Here is a 21493-nt window from a genome sequence, read left to right as displayed (position 1 = left end):
AAATAAACCTCAAATGTTATTCTATGGATTCAATTGAACCCAGTTTGTACACCATTTCATTTCACAATTTGAAATTGGGTTGATCTATTTCAAAAACATGGGGAGAACTTAACAAAAATGGCCTAAAAGAAAAGAATTATTATTATTATTATTAGTAGTAGTAGTAGTAGTAGTAGTAGTAGTAGTAGTAGTAGTATTATAAATAAATACATAAACCTCAAATGCTTTTCTATGGATTCAACTGATCCCAATTTGTACACCATTTCATTTCACAATTTGAAATTGGTTTGATCTATTTCAAAAACATGGGGAGAACTTAACAAAAATGGCCTAATAATAATAATAATAATAATAACAATGACTAAAAAAAGACAAAACAATAATAATAAAAAAAACCCCACCACCACCCCCCCCATCATCCCCACAAAAAAAAAAACCAACCCCCAATACAAAAAAAACCCCCCATCCAACCCCCAACACCAAAAAACCACACCAAAATAAAACCCCCCCCACACCCCACCCCAACCCCAAAATAACACCAACCAACCCCCCCCCCAAAATAAAAAAACCCCCAAACCCCCCCCAAACCCAAACCAAAATCACAAAAAAAAAAACCCACCCCATATCCCCCCATATAAAAAAAAAAACCCCAACCCAAAACCAAAAAAAACCAACCATCCCCCCCCCCCCCCCAATACCCCCCCCCCAAACAAAAAACCCCCCCCATCCCAACCCCCCCCACCCCCCCCCCACACCCACAAAGCCCCCCCCCCCCCACCCCCCCCCCCCCCAAATAACAAAAAAAAAAAAAAACCCCCCACAAAAAAACCCAAAAAAAAAAAAACCAACAAATCCCCCAAAAAAAATTACCCCCCCCAAACCCCCCCACCCCCCCCCCCCCCCCACCCCCCCCCCCCAACCCCACCATACCACCCAAAAAAACCCCCCCCCCACCCAAAAAAATCCCCAAAAAACCCCAATAATCCCCCCCAAAACAACTCCCCCCAACAAACCCCCCCCCCCCCCCCAAAACCCCCCAAAAAAACCCCCCCAAAAAAACCCCCCCCCCACCAAAAAAAACCAACAACCCCAAACCCCCCCCCAAAAACCCAAAACAAAACCCAACCCCCCAACCAACACATAAAAAAACCCCCAAAAAAAAACCCCACAAAAAAAAAAACCCCAAAACAAAACCCCCAACCCCCAAAACAAAAAAACCAAAAAAACCCCAAAAAACAAAAAAAAAAACCACCCCACCCCCACCAACCAACCCCCCACCCCCCCAACCCATAACCCCCAAACCCCCCCCCCCAACAAAAAACCAAACACAAAAAAACCAAACCCACAAAACCCCCCCCACCCCCCCCCAAAAAAACCCAACCCAAAACCCCAAAAATAAAACCATAAAACCACACACCAACCCCACACTAACCCCCAATCAACCCCCCCAAATCCCCCCCCCCCCCCCCCCAACAAAAAAAACCCATCCTTCCAAACCCCTATTCATACAACCTAACCAACCCCCCAACCCCCACCCCCCCACCCCACAAACAATTGCCCTCCTAACAACCACCCAACAACCAAACATAAAACCAACATCACCACAAACCCCCAAAAACCAATACCCAAAATAAAAATCCAAAAATCAAATTTTTTTTACCCCCCCCCAAAACCATTTTTTTAATTCATTACTTCCCCATTTAAATGATTCCATCATTACTTTACTCAATTTATTAATGTGAGAAACTTTCTAAACTGTTTAAACCACATCTGATTAATTTGTCTTTTCCACATGAAATAAAAAAGTTGCCATACAAGTGTCCTAATAATTTAAACACCTCTATACGTCAGCTTTCCCCTCAATATACTGCAAAGCCTACATAGAAACTAGCTGTGTGCTTGCCCAGGAGACACCCATGTGATCCTCAGAAAATTAATGCAAAAAATTTGCTCTGGAATAATTAATGCATGCCAATGAAGTTATTCTGTTATGTGCCAAGTTCGCTGCCCCAACTACAACCATGTGTAATAATGTTTGCGATCCACTGTTGGCCAAAAATAAAAAACTACGTTTGAAGTCCCAGAACTAAATTTAATTCCTAACCACTCCCACCTTAACTGCCTATATTGGCCAACGCAACACTGTTTGGCAATTCTAAACATGGCAACAATTGCATTTTTATAAACGATATTAAAAACAGTATCGTCTTCAACCCCCCAGCCCTGATTTATTTCTAATTCATTTCTCAGCAAAGTACAGAATTTTTCCCCAAAACATTGGCACATTTAAATGCCTGTGAAGATGCTACCCGTCAGGTTTACTACTCGACTGTCAAATAGAACTGCAATAAACTTTTATTTTTCCACACCAGCACTGTAAGATATATTTAACCCTAATTGTTAGGATGGCCTCATAGACCAGGCCTCCAATTCTAGGAATAAGGGATCTGTTCCCAAATACCAAAAAACCCAAATGTATCGTACACATAACTGATCCCCTCAAGACCATGGTCTTGTTGGAACCACAATAGCCCCAATTTCAAGCGAAAGGTCTTATAAGAACTTTGCCCAAACAATACAGTGCTCCCCAAATGCAAGGTCATAATCACTGCTCACCCAATTTTTACAGCAAACAAACCCTAACTATGTGCTTCCCCCCAATCAAGCAGGAACCCAATACAGATTTACACTACCTGTTGACTAGAGTTTACAAACCCCCACCCTTTGCCTCTCAGTCGATTTGTTTTTCTTTTAGCAGTTTTATCGTAGCAAGTCGTACTGTATTCAACATATGCCCCCATATTTAGCCAAGCGAGTAAAAAACATTGTACTCGTATTTAATGTTAACTTTGCTCGACTTAGTGAATTGCTACCATTATGGTACTCCTGTGTTTGCTGAAAAAAACCCACTTTTGATGGTAACCGCTCAGGTACTTGCCAAAAAAATAAAAAAAATTGCTGCCCCATTTTTAGCAGAGCTGGGGCTGATGGGTAGCCAGGCTGTTAAAGAAACTTCGTAAATGTGAATGTTATGCGAATGGCTTGAGTCCATAGCGCATAGGAAAATCTATTGGATTTGTTTTGAAGCTTGAATTATATGTCCCCCCCCCCCAATTGCCTGAGCTTGCTGGGCACTGTATGTTATTTCTCCTTGTACTCGGGTATCCAAAACTGCTGCAGCTGAAGCTTCACAACCCGTGAGGCACAGCCCACCTAAAAAATAAGCAAAGTGCTGCCCCGGTGACACTTTCCCGCCCATTTTTTGAACAGCATTTTGCGCTAGGGGCTTGGACCACTAGCATTGGGTCTGGCTTCAGGTGTGTTGCATGGCCAAAAAAGCCACTTAAAAACCCCTGGTTGGAATTATTAATACAGCCGGCTGACTGGTTTTCCAAAGAGGATAAGGAGGACGGGTTGGCTTGGACGGGTAACCATTCCACAGGAATGCTGGCGCTGATTTACCCAGCACAAACCAAAGACGAATTTGGAGCAAAAATGAAAATGGGCCCCCAAAATATTCACTCAAAGTACCATGAATTTTCTTGTCCCCAAAAAAACGCAACAGTTTAGCCAAACCACTCAAAATGCCCATATCTTCGTAGAAGAACTTGACCAGATTTGCTGACAGGCATGAGCAAGTAGCCACGGGTAATTTACGGGTATGCCAGGCTGCATTTCCACGCTGAAGACTGCTCATCGGCAGCAGCCTGATCATCGGACACTTTCTAACTCGTCTTGAGGGCGACATGAGGCATGCCGGACACACATGATTTGCGGATGTGTTGAGCAGCGGCTCAGTGGTATCTGGAGCCGGGGAACCGGGGGCTTTTCCTGACTGCTCCTACAAGGCTGCAGTGTGTTGGGTTTAAGAGCTGTGGGAGGCTGAGCTGTTTGTTTAAATCCGCACATGATGGGAGATAAAGTCAGCCTGATCTACTAGGCTGCTCGATTATGAAAAATCTGGGAGCTTTTTTAACCCTTGTCTGAACCGTAGGTCTCAGTCTTGTTTTCATTGTGCAATGGAAAGGGTAGACCCGGTCAGGGTTAGCATGCCACTTTAAGATGGTAGCCGAGGCTGCTGGTACGGGTTCTAGCTGATAGTACGGCTGCCCAAAATGGAAAATTTTAGTTAACACACATCCAGGTCCAATGCAAAAAATTGCTGGGGCTTGGAAAGGTGTTACGGGTCCCAGCCTAGTAGCGGGCAGGTGGGGAGCGCTGGCTTGCGGTGCGGGAAGGGGCCATGGAAAAAAAAATGGCAAAGTGGCTGGCGCGCTGGGGTTAGATGGTATATGCCAGGGCGTGCAATGATTGCTTTGGGGCAGGGAGTCTCGCGTGGCCAGGCTGGGGAGAACGGGAGAGCTTTTTCAAGGGAGACGTGGCCCTCGGCGTACGGGTAGCGTCAGCCATGAAACACGCCCAACAGCTGGGGGCAGGCGTTTATTAGAACGGCAAAACAAAGGGATAGCCAAACACATACTTCCTACCCCCCTACATATCACTAAAATTTGCTATTAAACCCTTTGAAAAGCGGGCAATATCATGCATCAGGTGCTGCTGCAGGCCTGGGGCATGGGCATTTGTGAAGGGTCGGACTAGCCAGAGTCTGGCTGCGCTGGCAGGTGGTAGATTGTGGGCTGGGGCTTATGGGTTGACAAGGTGACTGGGTAGCCAAGGCTGCTGGTTTGGCTGGGGGCTGTGGGGGGGCGGCTGTGCTGAAAATTTGTAAAGGTGAAAACAAAAGGTGGGGCATGTATCACGGGCGGCTGCGCGCCATGGGGTTGGGCGGTTGGATGGGTTTGGGGGGGTGAAAACTCAAAGGCGCCTAAATTATGAATGCTTTAAATTATGTTTGGAAAAGGCCCATGTGCTGCGGGGATTGGGGATGCCCGATAATTAAATCGGGGTCCACGATAATTCAAGGCCTGCAATAATGGGGCTTATGCCGTCCTACCTACAATTACTAAATCTACTGGGTATTAAAGGCTTGGTTTAGGGGCGTTGAGGCAGACAATGGGCTGCGGCTTAAAATGGGCTGTGCCGGGGTTGTTGCCCCGTATACGGGTGCCGAGCCTGGGCGTCGCCGGGCTGGGGATTGGTTGTGCTTCGGGCGCTGTGCGGGGCTGGGAAAAAAAAAACTTGGCTTGGATGGTACGGGTAGCCAGGCTGCTGGGGTGGCTTTGGGGGAGTGGGGCTAGCGGCCCCTTGGATGCGGTAAAGGGTAGCCAGGCGCCGCTTGGGATAGCTTGGGGGCTGGGTTGGGGCTGCGGCCTTTGGATGGGTACGGGTAGCCAGGCTGCTGGGGCTTGGGCTGGGGCTTGGGCTGCAGGCTTGGATGGGTACGGGTAGCCAGGCTGCTGGGGTTGGGGCTTTGGGCTGGGCGGCTGCAAGACTTGGATGGGTACGGGTAGCCAGGCTGCTGGGGCTTGGGGGGCTGGGGCTTGGATGGGTACGGGTAGCCAGGCTGCTGGGGCTTGGGGCTGGGGCTTGGATGGGTACGGGTAGCAGGCTGCTGGGGCTTGGGGCTGGGTTGGATGGGTACGGGTAGCCAGGCTGCTGGGGGCTGGGGCTGGGGCTGGATGGTACGGGTTGGGTAGCCAGGCTGCTGGGGGGGCTGGGGCTGCGGCTTGGATGGGTACGGGTAGCCAGGCTGCTGGGGCTGGGGCCTGGGGCTGCGGCTTGGATGGGTACGGGTAGCCAGGCAGCTGCTTGGGTGGGATCCAGACCTTGGTTGATAATTAAATTGGGGCTTGGATGGGTGGGTGGTCCTGGCTGCTGGGGCCCAGGCTGCGATGGCTTGGACGGGCGGGGGTATGCAGGCTGCTGGGGCCCAGGCTGCGGCTTGGACGGGCGGGGTATGCAGGCTGCTGGGGCCCAGGCTGCGGCTTGGACGGGCGGGGGTATGCAGGCTGCTGGGGCCCAGGCTGCGGCTTGGACGGGCGGGGGGTATGCAGGCTGCTGGGGCCCCAGGCTGCGGCTTGGACGGGCGGGGGTATGCAGGCTGCTGGGGCCCAGGCTGCGGCTTGGACGGGCGGGGGTATGCAGGCTGCTGGGGCCCAGGCTGCGGCTTGGACGGGGGGGGGTTTGCGGTATGCAGGCTGCTGGGGCCCAGGCTGCGGCTTGGACGGGTACGGGTAAGCAGGCTGCTGGGGCCCAGGCTGCGGCTTGGACGGGTAGGGTATGCAGGCTGCTGGGGCCCAGCTGCTGCGGCTTGGACGGGTACGGGTAAGCAGGCTGCTGGGGCCCAGGCTGCGGCTTGGACGGGTAGGGTAAGCAGGCTGCTGCGGCTTGGACGGACGGGTACTGGGGGCCCAGGCTGCGGCTTGGCCGGGTACGGGTAAGCAGGCTTGGGGCCCAGGCTGCGGCTTGGACGGGTACGGGTAAGCAGGCTGCTGGGGCCCAGGCTGGTATCTTGGACCCTTGGACTGGGAGCTCATGTCCCAAAATGCCAGGTGCAGAGTCATGATTGGAAGCTGTTGATAAAGGATCACCCAACTAGGTCAATTCATGTATCCTCCCCTTTATTTAAAAAATAAATAAAGATCACTGAATTCACCATCTTACAAAAAACATTTTTGAAATTCAACAAGATTTTTTTCTCAAGTCAGTCATCTTTGCACCTTATTGTAATGTGACCTGCAGTCTTACATTTAATGCTCGCCTGAAGCTCTCCAATAAGCACCAGCCATATCAGCACCACACTAAAAAAAAGACAAATTTGTCAGCAGTCATTTTAGAAGTTCTAGATGTGAAATGTTCAGCAAAAAACAAACTATCCAAACTTACCTTGGAGCAAGTCGCATGGCTTCAGCCAGATACACGATCAAATGCAAACTAAAGTGCCTCTATCTGACTTCAGCTGACCCAAGACAACCAAAAGTCTGTCTGTGTTCTCTCCTCAGCAGCACAATGGTTGGTAACCTGCAAGGCAACTTTTGTACCCTGTTCTGGCAGCTCTCTGGTCCCAAAAGGTTGATTGGGAACAGGTGAAAGCAATGTGGCTGCGTTTAGTGTGAAACAGGTGTGCTTCATTTAGAATCATCTACTCTAATCTTTACTCTCGTGAGAATGAATCTTTCAAGTTTTAAAGCCTGACACTCTGTTCATTCAGGTTTAAAAAAAAAATTCAGTCATTACTGCATATAAACCAATGTGATTTGCAGAATCAAAATGTAGCCTTGTTTCTTCGCCAAATTATTAAATAAAATATACTGAAGGAAGATCATGTGCATTTAGTCAGAGAAATGCCCCAATTTAGAGAGATTTATTAATTGATTTTTGAAATAAGAAAAACTTTAAATCACTTTGCTTTTTAGCAAAGTGATTTAACAGTGAATGAATTCTCGTTCTCAAAAGGATTTGTACAATACATATTTTTACCCTGTTGTTTGTACGATGCAGAGTGCATGCATGCTGCAGGTCAAGACTGGGTGAGTCAAAAATTCATCATCTTTCTTGTGGGAGGCTTGTTTTAGTTTTTTTCACAGCTTTCGTTTTGTAATTTATTTTGAGTAATTCTGAATTAAAGGCCGTTTTTGTTTTTGTTGCTGTTGTTGTTTGACATTTTTCTGCATTGGGTGCTATTATTTTTAATACTTTAAGTAGATGTTCCTGATCATACTTACTTTTATTTAAATAACATTTTCAAAGCAGGACTTTTATGTGTAAATTAATATTATCACAGTCTGGTATTAGTGCTTTATTTAAATAAAGGATCCATATACTTCTGCCATGATTGGTATTAAGTTGTATAAAATTTAAAAAAGTACAAGTAGGTTACCTCAAAAGCTTAAAAAATTTAATGATAGCAGTTGGGAAATATTCTGTTTCTACTCAATACTAAAAACTACTAATATTTTTTATTACCACAATTCATATTTTATCTTGAAAGCTTAAAAAAAATTGTAAGGGTAAATAATACACCAGAGTGCATTTTAAAAAAGCACAAACTGGAGCCTGTCCCCGGTTCTGACATAGACAAATATGGTAAAATGGCTTATCTTGGATGAGAGTACAGCTAATTTTAATTATGTTTTTAAGCCTTTGTCCAGAGCAGCAATCTAGAATTATAATCTAACCATCTAATGTTGCATTCATCACATTTTTATCTTGATTTGACTCCATTTATCTGAGCTGAACCTCCCTCAGACGCCCTCCCGGCTCCCTCTCAGTCCTGCTGAGAGTCAGCAGTTTAACAGAGCGCAGTGTCTCATTTTATGAAACCTTTATGTTCCCTGTGGGAAGACTGTTATTGCTGCAGCATTGAAAGGTTTGGAGAGCTCACAGTATAACAGATTATGAAGGATCATTAAACACCAGTTGTTACAACAGCAGTAAGGAACATAAAAAAAACAAATAAATACACAAGAAATACATTTTTTTAAAGATAGATTCACAGATCAGACTTATATTACCAGATGGAAGCACACAAAAGTGCACACTGTATTTACGGAAATATGTGTCGGATATGCACATGCACACTGTTTCAAGAATCTTGGGTCCAAAATAAGTTAAATAACTGTTTTCCCCTTAAAATTACAACGTGCTTCTGTACAGGTGGGAATTACCAGAGGACCAACAATATTACTGCAATACCTGTGCAAACTGGCTTTTTTTAAAAACATGGAGAGAAGGCAATGAGCAAATTAAGAAGAAACCACAAAAAAACAAAAAACAAAAACAAACAAGGAAATGACACAGGGAAAAGGTGCTTAAAATTAAACATAATTCTGTGTAAATATGCTGATTTTAAATGTAGTTTGAATACTTTTCCTATTTTTTTTCTAAAAAAAAAAAAAAGCAAAAATTCAAAGTTCAAAAGTGCAATATACTAAACACATCAAAAGTAACAAGTATATATGATCCAAAAACACTACAAAACTAACAATCTAGAATGTACATAGACATAACTGGAAACATAGTACAAAAAATAGTGAAAAAACTTGACGTGTTTTATTTACAATATTGTACTATGTGTTGTATTTATTATATTTTTGCATAATACTGCTTTCTTTTCATGGACACATGTCCCCCATGTAGCAGTGTCAGACAGCTCCTGTCAGCTCTGCTCTGATTGCCTCAGCCTGAGAGCAGATTGTCTCCTAATCAAGCAGATCAAAATCACCTGAGAGATGAATGTGCTCGTGCCTTTATTTTACTTACTCTGTGTTGATTTAAAAAAAGGGCCCTGATGAGGATCTTTGACCAAAATGTTGCAAAAATTTAAATTTATTAGGAGCTTTTAGTGCAGTGCAGAGATCTTTTGTGTGACTCTTACCAACAGCTCTGCACAGATATTATCACCACAGTCACTTTGAACTCCACTGTAGTACATTTAATGTTTCTGAGATACGGACGAATAAAAAATTTAAGGGATGCTCATATGCCTCCAAAATGTAGATTCCCCCTTTTACTCTTTTTTCTTGAATCTCAGATTAGTATTCAATTAATCTTATAGTGATAGACCTGTGCTGGGTCAGTCAGACATACATGTGCAGATTTATGTCCCTTTTGTTCCTTATGTAGGCTGAGCTCCATCTGCTGGTTATGTGAAATTACCGCATTCACCAAAGAGCTGTTTTTGTGTGTGTGTGTGTGTGTGTGTGTGTGTGTGTGTGTGTGTGTGTGTGTGTGTGTGTGTGTGTGTGTGTGTGTGTGTGTGTGTGTGTGTGTGTTTTATTTTACCCTTCACTGAAGGATTGCCCCCTGTGGTTGTTATTTGGAAAGCTAAAACATGAAATCATCATAAACATAAATAAAGCGTTCTGAACATTTTCAACTATTTTTTAGGTCACTGGTCACTTTTTATTATTTTCTTGTATTTTGAAAAATATCAAACCAATTTGTTCAGGTGTCAAAGGGTCAAGGAGCTTGTAAAAGGCATTTGAATGCAGCACAAGAAAACTGGTGATAATTTAGGGTTTTTGCTTAGACGATCATGCTTTAAGATCTGTACCTCACTGTCCTCAAACAGACAAGACAATCCCCTTTTCTGTTTTATTTAATCATATGTTTACATCTCACTGTGAATTAATGTTTTTAATGCACATAGATGGTGAAAAAAAAAAAAAACACTGCATGCGTTAAGGCTCATTAATTAATTTGTCACCTGTTGGTAGACCTGTGGGTACTTGGAGGGTATGAAGTACTTTTTTCTGCCACTAGATGACATCAACTGACATGAAAAACAACGCTGCTGCACAGCCGAGCAGCTGGAAGTTAACACAGTGGTGATGTTGGTTTAATTTGAAGACTTGTAGAGTGATTAATCAATGTAACCGGCATACAAAGCCAGTAAGGTTTATGGGTCTTGTGGTAGATGACACTGAATCTTGCACACATTAAATCAATCTTTAATCCTTTAACAACTTTGGTAATTCAAGTTTATTGTACTGTATTCTGCTGGTTCAGTGATATTTGTATTTTCTTAAAAATGTTAACAAAACAGAATTGGCAGATCTCCTAATTACATCATTGACAAAATCCTCTTCGTCATGATCAAGTTAAGTCAGACTTACTTGGTTTGCTGAAGCTTGTGACACTTAGAAAGATCAAAGTAATGTCACTTGTCATTTTAAGTTGCAACAACCTTTGCAACAAAATTAAGTAAATTCAGCTAAAAATTAAGTAAACTTAACACTTAGATATAAAGTTAGCATTCATTGTTATGTTTACTTTCCTTTTTCAAGGCAATCAGATTTTTTTTAAGTGAGATCAGTTTGTCAGATTTTACAGTGTAGGCGGATGCCTGGGGCTGGTATGGAGGGTTTTTGGGGCATATGGTCAGATGCTTGGATGGGTAGGTGGTAGCCTGAGGCTGATGTTGGTAGCTTGGACCCTATTGGTGTTCTCAAAAAACAAAACAAAACAACAACAACAAAAAAATCACTCTAAAGCAGGAAACTCCACTTCAAAAAGAAAGCTCAAATAAGACACGATTATCGTTTATTAGTCCCACAATGGGGAAATTTGCATTACTGCAACAGCAAAGGTATGTCAAATCAATATATCTACAATATAAAGCAAAAAATATAAACAAGATGCAAAACTCAGCAGTTAAAAAATATTCACATGATATGCACATGATAGGCAAATAGAATATTTCAAAATAAAGTGCCCTTTTCACAAATTTGACATAGGTCATGAGTTCATTCAGAACAGACCCACAACCCACCAGCTGGGAAACACTGGTCCAAAAAATATGCAGAACAAGTGATACACCAGGAGAGGTTTCTGTTCAGACTCAAAGTAGAATATTCAGATTCTCTTTCTGCCTTCGACCAAAATGCTTGCAAGAGCCCCATGGCAAGAGCACGTAATCGCCTGAAGTTGGCACACACTAAATTTAATTCATGTCAGCCACCTGATACTTACTCCATCTCTCTGAACCTTTCCTTGCAGAACGTCAAACTTTTTCTTTCAGCTACTTTATTCTTAGGCCATCTATAAGCAGGTTTCCATTACAGATTTGTGCAAAACTTAGCGATATTTTTCTTTATGTCATGTGACTTCTGCTCTGACGATAGCATTTCAAGAAGCATGGCGATGGATGTTCAAAACATTAGCAGGTTTATTTCTATTGCAGTCACCGCAATAGCTGTCATTATTTCCAATCGAAGGCGATGCAGGCGTGTTATGGGAGCAATAATGGAAACACAAGCCTCTTGTACGTGGGAGCAACCACGTATGAGGGATTTCTGGGAGACCATAGTCCAGTTTCAAAGGGGGATTGTGGATTCAAAACTTCCAGATGATCTGTCCAACTTTTGAATATATATGTGATGAAATAACACCTCTTGTGGCGCCTGCTGCATCATGCCCAAGGGAGCTGACCAATGCATATTGATAGCATCATGTGACCTATAAAAGCACAAAATGTGTTTCAATTGCAGTTTTGCAAAATATGACTTTTTTGAATTGCCTGAAATACCACCTCATGCAAGCGTAAAAACATTTTTGTTTTATTTTATTTTTTTAAATTGACATGCTTCCATTCAGTGTTTTTTATATTTGCAATTTCACAGGCATTTTTTTCGATGATGACCACAGATCTAAAAAGTTTTTCTTAATATTCTTTGTCTTATAAAAACTCAGTACAGTATTTCCCAGTACAGTCTCCTGTGTCTCCAACCATTAAAGCTTCAGATCCCACTGTGACATCACATGAGCATCAGTCAACTATTGAGGCTAAATATCACTTTTACAAAATGATAATGTATCATAACATTTCAATTTTATGGTGTTTTAATGTTTGGAATCATGTTGCATACTTGTACACCTGTTTAGTCCAGATGTTCATGTTTTTCCTCCTTGGTAAAAGCACAAAGGGTGGGAATAAAGCATCAACTTCAACTTATTTCTATGATAACGAAGTAACTCAGAAGTAATTCACTGAAACCTGCTGTAAAATTATGTTTAACTCAGTTAAACTTGGATTTCATAAGTTAAAGCGTATCATAAGGGCAAACATTTAACATTTAAAATATGTGCTGAATGTGTAAGCATCTGTTTAGGAGATTCTAATTATTATTATTATTATTATTATTATTATTATTATTATTATTATTATTATTATTATCAATTTATTTATTTTATCATTTTTTATTAGTATACTTTTTAGAAGTGTGATTTTTAAAAAATGCTTTATTTGACATGTATTTATTTTTTTAAAAACTTTTTATTTATTTATAGGAAAGAACCCCACACATACCTTTCATGCTCATATTCAGCATACTAAGTAAAGAAAAAGAGCACAGAAAACAGAAAAAACACAAAAAAGAGCACAGAAAAATTTACAAGTATGACAAATCAGTAGTAATAATAAATATAAACCAAGGTTAAATACCATAAGTAAAACAAAAACTAAACCAGCAAGGAAAACAAAGCAATTACAAAATAGAGAGGGGAAAAAATATTTATTTACAAGAGTTTTAAAATTTACTTTTTTTTCCCGTGGATAACTTAAGATGTGCTTTTATGTTATGTGTGGTTAGCTGTGAATTAACTGCCGTATCAATTGCAATTTTTCTGAGAGATTAGTAAAGTATCAATCTTATGGGTGAGCTATCCCTTTTATGATTTAAGGTGTGAATTCACCTATAAAACATCATATTCTCCTGTCATGTTTTTCTTTAAAAAATATATATTTAATTTAATTTTAGGAGTTGTGTTTAAGCTAAGTTCAACACAACACGGTAAATAAGTGTTTTGTACTACATAGGCTGTATTCTTGCTCTGTGTTCTCCAAATTCCCACTTTCTGTGTAGTGTTTGAACGCAGCATAAGAGCCGCCCCGCTCTACCGGATTTCAGCCGGTTGTTAGTCGGTCTTTGCCAGTGACAGCCACTCGTTAAACCCTCAGGACCCCCCGGATTGTCCACCTTGTCCTCACAGCTGTGCTTTTTTCACAGACACGGTGCGATGAAGCGGAAAGTAAGCGGCATTTAGGAGCAGTCTGAGTGACTGCTGAGCAACAGGCAACTGGGCTGCAAACTCACTGAAGGCTCATCGGCTTTGGAGGAACTGTTGCACAAAATCCCGCTGCGATGTCCCTGCTGTGTGTCAGAGGTAAGGTCTCACTTCATAGCTGCAGGCTGGCTCATTTCTTTAAAAAAAAAAAAAGAAATTTGCACAGACACAAAAATATTTTAACTAAAAGTATGAGCTGCTGGCATTTTAAAATTTGCTGGGGAAAAAGCGAAGTTAATTCTGTGCAAAATTTTTGGAGAGAAAAATGCCAAAAGCATTGCACTGCTTCCTGAGGGAATATTCGAGCATCCTAACAGGCATAAATATTATAAGGACTATAAAACTTGGTGAATATCTAACGAGGAATAATATACAATATCTGTGTGTTGATGGAGTTATGTCTGCATCATTCCAACAACAGAGAGGAGATAATTAGTGAAGATGTGTAAAATCAACTATCTTTAAAAGGTTTTCAGCATTTTTCCTTAAAATACCCACGTTTTATTTAAACCTCATCAGGGCAGTAACCCTTACAGCAGTGATACTCAACTTATGGCCCTCTTTTGGGGAGCCTCAACCATTCTCATATTCACAATAAAGTAATTGTTTTTGTACTTTTAGTATACATAAGGTACAAGAGTGCTTAAAACAACATCAAAATATAGCATGTTTGTAAAAAAAAAAAGTGATCCCCTGGCTAAACCCTTAATGTCCTAAAATCCTAGAAGCATCTTAAAGTTAAGAAACTTTCTACAGTCACAGAAGCATCCTAAAATCCTAGAAATGTCCTAAAATTCTGAAATGTTCCTTGAAATGTCCAAAAGAAACATCTTGAAGTCCTAGAAATGTCCTAAAATCATAGAAACCTCCTAAAATACCCGAAATAGCCAAAAACCCTTGAAATGTCCTAAAGTTTTAGAAATGTTCTAAAATTCTAGCAACATCCTAAAGTTCTGGAAACCTCCTAAAATCCTGGAAATGTTCTACGGTCCTACAAAGTCCTAAAATCCTTGAAACATCCTAAAATCCTAGAAATGTCCGTAGTTATAAAAACATTGGGCAATACAAAAATGCCGGAGTGCAACCTGTAGTTCAGGCAACAGCCCAAGAGCTGATGAAAATCCACCAGATGACGCGTTTAGCATCAGTTCCCGTCATCCAGGGGATGACCCTGTTTCTGCTCGACACATTTGCTTAATTTTTTTTACAGTGTGATTTGAATATTGTGCTTCGGTTCTCCTGAAATATGAAAGAACATGCAAACTCTGTACAGAAGGAGTTTGCATGTTCTCCCCGTGTCAGCGTGGTTTTTTCTCCGGGTTCTTCAGCTCTCTCCCACAGTCCAAACACACGTGGGTTAGTTGGTGACTCTAAATTGGCCGTAGGTGTGAATTTGAGCGTTGAGTGTTTGTCGGTCTCTGTGATAGTCTTGCGATCTGTCCAGGGTGTCCCCCGCCTTTTGTCCAATGATAGCTGGGATAGGCTCCAGCACCCCTTGACCCTTGTGAGGAATAGTGGTTACGGCGAATTAATGAAAATGACACATCAGTCGATGCACTTGTTTTAGTTGTATAAGAGAGATACTGGATTGCCGATGTACCCTTGAGCACGTCACTTGATCTGCAGGCGTTCAGGTGAAGCTGGTTGGTCGCAGGAGGCCGAGGTTGCACTGAGCAGGTGTGTAACTGAGAGAATAAGAAACAAGTTGCTGAAAAGGAGCATGTGTATTCAGATGATAAAGTTCACTTAATGAAAGGTTAAAAAAAACAGCCACGCTGCCACCAGTTTATTTAACATTTTGGCTTCTTTCCAGATTACAAATTGCTCCTCTTTCACAGACATGCTGATTGATTTTCACACCATCAAAATATTGTCTGCCTATCTCGAACTCTCAGCCCCCCGGCGCATTGTTTCTCACTGATCGCTTCTGACTGTTTCTCATCTCGGGTGCGAGTGATGCCCGAGGCTGGCGGGCCACCGCCGCCAAACTCCTCTATTACAGTATGATGAGATCGGGGTGAGGTCGGAGGGAGTGAGGGGGGCGAGGCACAGCTGGGTCGCAGTGGGCTCAGCCAAGTGGAATTACAAAAAAAGGCCATCATTTTGTTCCCTGGCTTGCTCAGAGATTGATGGAGGGTGCGGCTGGTGTTCACCTGTGTCAGTAAAAACCTTCTGTGGGTCCTGTACTCACACTTGAGTGTTTCGCACACTGTTTTTGAGTCTTGCTGCATCTGTAGAAATACAATTTGTCAAACTTATCTTGAGAACAAATACTGTGTGGGAATTACTGCTGCTTCCTCTGGGCTGCTTTTAAAAGAAACCTTTAACTGTTTAGGTGTTCACAGACTCTTTTACACTGAGATTGATGTTGTTCCAGGACATTTTGTACTTTTTCACTTTGACTGACCTACTTGTAGCTTAAAGATACCATGTAGAGTTTTTTTTACTTTTTTTTTGCTCTTATGCACATGCACATTGTGGCTCAAATAGCTTAAAAAAACCTTCAGTATTTCTGACATTCAGCTAGTAGCCTGATGATTGTAAAGTAGTATTTTACAGAACAAAAGAGGGTCACAAGAGAAATATGTCAATACTTTTGAAAATGATGTTACACGACCACAGAAAAAAAAGAGGACTCTGGCATCGGCTTTGCTCCAGAGGTAGAAAACCTACAACTACCAGCATGCACTGCGCTGTGCGAACCAATAAACACTCCCACTGGTAGTAGGTGACATATGCTGCATTCCAGTCAACTCGGAGGTCGGATCTTTCCCACTTCCGACTTGAAAAAATGGACTGGAATGGCCACTGAAGTCGGAGCTCCGACTCAGAAAGTCGGAGAAAAAATTGTAGCCCGACTACACTGAGATTCGCTCATCTGACGTCACACAACAATGGCAGCATCCACTGAAAAGCCACAGCAATGCTACAGTAACGATCGTAAGCTGTATATATTGTAGTATATAGCTATATATAGTACTAGTAGAAGGCAATTTCTTTGAGAATACAAATACAACGTAAAATGAAATATATAAAGGCGTTTTACCTTACACGTCCTTTCCTCTCATCTTCTTCATTTAAATATGTCGGAAGGCTGACGTTATCACTGTTTAATTTTCTTGCCGCTTGCCACAAGAACATTATCTTGTCATTGACCACCATTTTTATGATACTTTTATGATACTTCGAAACGGTGGTCGGAGGTCGGAGTTTTCAACTCGGAAAGATCCGACTTCCGAGTTGTTTGGAACGCATCCGTTAAACACAATGACTGTCAGCAGGTAACAAATTATCTGGTATTACTGCCTATTTAGTCACATTTTGCGACCACGGAGCACCAGGGCGACTTTGAACATACATTTATACAGCTTGTACAAATACTTGTACAAGTACATCTTAAGTTAAAATTGTTGCTGGTGTTCATGTGGTTTACATCATAAAATAACAGTTACTATTTCAAGAATACCTTGTTGCCTTTTCAAAAACAGTGAATGATTTTGTGTTTTCTGTATTTATTTATTTTTCATACCAGGGACAGAAAAAGGCAGAGCAGCTGTAGCTCAGTCGGCAGAGTGGGCTGCTCAGTAATTGTAGGTTTAATGATTCGATTTCCAGCTCTGTCTGTCCACATGTTGAGGCGTCCTTGAGAAAGACTCCGAACTCCAAATATCTCACAGTGTGTGGGTATGTAGAGGCGAAAAATTATAGTTGTTAAAGTGACTTTCAACATTTTTAAAAAACATTGGACTTCACAGCAGATTTCTCTACATACAGACTTAACTGTTAAAAAATATATAATTTAAGACACCAAAAGTCTTAAAGTGCGCTTCAAGTGAGAATATTTGCAAAGTTTCTATTTTAGGTCAGAGCTACAATTCCAGTTTCAGTTTAAACTCAAGCCAAACTCCACCTTGACTATGCAAACTCAGATGCTGAATCATGCAAATTGGGAACAGTGTGTTTGTGCAACACTAAACTTACACAGTACAAAGTGTAGAGTTTCTGATTCAAACTTCTAGTGGATACTTTATGTTTGTTTCAATTGTAGCTCAAAAACTTGCCATGGGGGGAGAAGGAAGATCCAGTCTTTGGTTAGACGGACGAAAGTTTATTACAGTTCTTACAGTTTTACATCATTACAGTTTTAAAAAATATTTTTGGGCTTTTAATGCCTTTATTCTGATAGGACAGCTGTAGGGTGAAAAGGGGAGATAGTGGGGGTGACATGCAGCAAAGGGGCCAAGGTTGGAATCAAACCCGCGGTCGCTGCAGTGAGGACACACAGCCTTTGTACATGGGGCGCCCGCTCTACCAGGTGAGCTACTGGGCGCCTGATACCACAGTCGTTCTACGTGTATTACCCAAATTGTTTGATTCAAAGGTGGTTGAAAATCAGTGAAATATCCCTTTAATTCAGTTTTCATGACAGTTGGGCCTGTGTCCATTTAGCTTTTTTTTTTAAGCACCAACAGTTAGCGCGGCACAAGAGAAAAGAAACGGAGCGGAGTAATGTAAACAAACAGCTAAAGTTAAGAGGAAGAGAGGTCAAAACAAACTTGTTATAAAAGGTAAAACTGTTTTTCTTGAACCACTGAGCTCCTAACAGAAACCCTTCCTGATGGGTTGTTTTTGTTCACAGTAAATATGCTTTGTTCTTTTAAATATTGTGTTGTGCTGCTAATATGCTAACGAGCTAACTAGCGTTAGCTGGCTAACTGGCGTTCTTTTGGCTTCCCGTTTTGAATGACTATAAAGACGACCGCCATCACAGAACGTACATGTTGGTTGGTCGTCTGTTTGGTGTGTTCATGTGCAACTTCTTGGCTGAGATGTGAGGCGACAGCAGAGTGCGTTCGCTGCAGCTAGTTTTCAGATGTCACCTCGGTGTTTCACGGCTTTTAGAGGTAAATAATTATAGTTATTTTGTGCTGTCCAATTTTAGTTGAACATTTAAGAAAGGAGCTGGTGGCATCACTGTAGCTCCGTTTCAGGCAACCAGTCATTTATTAGATTGGGCAGGACCCCCGTTCTGAGCTTTTTGATATATCTGACAGAAACTTTTACAAAAAAAACATTTCGTGGGAGCAGATCTGCCGGACAATGAATATTGCTGATGAGTGCTGTGTGTCAGAGAAAAACCCTATTCGGACGCTCGCCACAAAGAAATGAGCTGGCCGCAGAGAGCCGTCTGTAACCTGGTTACTTAAGAGCATATAACAACACTGATTCTTTGTCTTGAGTGCCACTTTGGTTCAGCTGTACCCGAAGAGTGGATAGTCATCCGGGGTGTCTGACTCTGAAACCACAGCTCACATCCCGTCTCCTAGCAACAGTGAAAGTTGGTCACTTTTATACCAAGGAGAGGGTCTTTCCCTAACTTTTACTATAATCCCCATCTTTCTGGGTAGAAGTGGGAGTCCTCAGTCTTAATCATGGTGGGATGCAAGTTTAGCAAAAATGCTCATGTGAGTCAGACAAATAAAAAAAGTCCTCCAAATCAAACAACAAAATATATTTTTAACTGCCCCAAAGAATGAGATAAAAGCAAAAAGGACATTTTTCTGTGCTTTCATCCCTTTTTAATGATATCACTCAATTGAATGGTCGTTATTGGTGGTTAGCACCTGGTGTGGGAGCCACGTTTATGTATGGCTTAAACGCGACCAACCAAAGCTCTCGGCATCTGCACACCAGTGCTTACACGCTACCTGGAAGCCTTCCACACATGCCGTAGTTTTAAATCCAAGTCTCCAGAAGTCTCTTCCTGTGTGCAGATGCCAACTCTGATTGGTCTTACACATACGTGAACCTGGCTCCACACTAGGAGCTACATGCTACAACAAGGCGTTTTTCAAAACAACTTGGCACATAGGGGCTTCAGGACACTTTAATAACTTGAGACAGGCAGTATGGAGACATTTTGTGGTTTTATAGTGTATTTTTTTTTAACATTTGAATCCTGGTCACCATTTGCTTACAATTTTTTTGGGAGATGAGTGCAATGCTTTTCCCCCGTGAACTTCATCCGACTTTCCATTGGCGTGACAAAAAATAAATAATGACTTAATTGAATTTTTTTTGGTGAACTTTCACTTTAATGGTACGAGAGGTCCCTGTTGATGCTATCAATGGCTTATAGGCCATTTAATGGGCTCATGAAAGCCTTTGAACTTACTAGTCTGACCTCTACCTCATATCTATGAGGCTGATAACTACTAATAACACTAATTAAATTTGTGATAAGTGTCAAGCAGACTGTGCCTTCTGAACCTGTTTCAAATCACTGCCAATAAAATAATAATAATAATTTTACTGTCCACAAATGTGGGAATTTACCCTCGGATTTAGCGGTACTTTGTAGTAAATAAGAATACATACAATAAATACTTCAGCATAGTTAATGCATTTAGTATGAGAGACTTTTTGTATGTATGTTTTTGCTTCACCATCTTCCCAAGGGCAACTTTATGAATAATTAAAAAAAGGGATGAAGAGGATCAAATCTGTTTTGTGATCAGACAACGGGAAAAATCATGGTTTGGGTTAAAATTACTACTTTGTTATTGTTGGGGGACTTTTGTCTTTATTCTTATAATAATATAGATCGAGTTGGGATTTGGGAATGATTACAGTAATGCTTTCAAAAAATATATAATTAACTGTTGGTTTGAAACGAGAAACACACAGCTGTCTCCAATTTAAAAATCTGATGTTTTGGTGACCGATCAATCCGGCCTGCTGCTCTATAACAATGTCACCTGAATTCCTCCATCATAATTACTACGACAGCTGGAGGGCTTTGTACCTCTGACGTAAATGAATGTCATTTTTGGGTGCTTTCTGAAATGACTAATGCTGATGCTCTTCATGAGAGGACATTGCTTTTAACCCTTTGAAACCTGGATAAACATCAGTTTATTTGTGCTGCGTTCAGACATTTTCCACAAACATTTAAACCTTTGAAAGCTCAGCAATTTCTTTTTTAAATTTCTTTCAAAAATTGGAGGGAAAAAAGGCAATCAGCAACTTGGTGATAAGAAAACAATGTAGTTTTTAACTTAGTAAAAAGAGATTATTATTAGTAAATCATAGAAAAATAGGGAAAAATCTCCAGAAAACTAAATAATTATTTACAATATATAATTGTTATAATAAATGATATGTAATAAATTTCGTTATTGTTTTTCTTTGTCTTCTTCTTCTACTTCTTATTTAAACTTCTTTTACATAACAAAATTTCAGGTCATTTTTATTTTGAAATTATTACTAGTTTCTTGCTTATTTTGGGTTAGGTGGCTCATTGCCTTATTTTCATGTCTATTAGAATGTGATCAGAAAATCACACAAAAATAAATTTAAAATTTGTTAAAAGAAATATACATAAACTGGGGAGAGAATTATTATTTTTTTAAAATTTAGAAAAATCTTTCTAAATTTTGGAAAATTCATACTATGTTTTTAAAATTATTATTATTAATGTTATTATTTATTTATTTATTTTAACCTTTTTTCTTTTTGAAAATATATTTTTTTTACTTTTTTTTCACATTTTGTTAACTAATTTCTTGCATATTTTGAGAGAAATCAGATCAATTTTCTAAGGGTTTCAAAGGGTTAAGCGGCTCTGGTTACCTGTACGTACACAGGTGTTCTTTGACAGCTTTCTGTCTTGCCAATCTACCTGATATGAAGTTTATTGTAAAGTTTGAGAAATAGTCTTGCATCCCCTTGTCCTCCTGACCAGCGAAAAGCCTATATTTCAGCCTGCCGCCGCAGATGTAGTCTCCTGATTAAAGGAAGCCAGACTTTCCATCTCAGTGAGGGAAATGCAGTCAAACCAGATGAGTGGCATCCTCATTTCTCAAGAGCCGTGGTACTTTTTCAGAGGCCATTTTCCTTGTTCCTGGTTGTGTGGAGGGCCCTCGGAGCCTGCATGGTGGCTGGCAGTTCTCTGAAGAGAGTGAAAAGGATGGGAGGACACAGTCTCTTGACAGCTCAGTCAGTCCCACACTCGGCTATTTCTAGA

The 21493-nt window shown here is 41.2% G+C and overlaps 1 protein-coding gene across 1 annotated transcript in view; it reads left to right on the top strand.

Moving 5' to 3' along the window:
• Window positions 1–13420: 13420 nt before the first annotated feature.
• LOC121944715 (protein unc-13 homolog B-like) overlaps window positions 13421–21493 on the top strand; it is a 190629-nt gene continuing 182556 nt past the window's right edge. The window contains 1 exon segment of the mRNA XM_042488604.1: window positions 13421–13566. Coding sequence (XP_042344538.1) covers window positions 13545–13566 — 22 coding nt within the window. The 5' untranslated portion in view covers window positions 13421–13544.

This window comes from Plectropomus leopardus, chromosome 6, assembly GCF_008729295.1.
Source record: "Plectropomus leopardus isolate mb chromosome 6, YSFRI_Pleo_2.0, whole genome shotgun sequence".
NCBI lineage: Eukaryota > Metazoa > Chordata > Actinopteri > Perciformes > Serranidae > Plectropomus > Plectropomus leopardus.
Note: the sequence above shows the minus strand (reverse complement) of the source record. Positions and strands in the feature narration are given on the sequence as shown.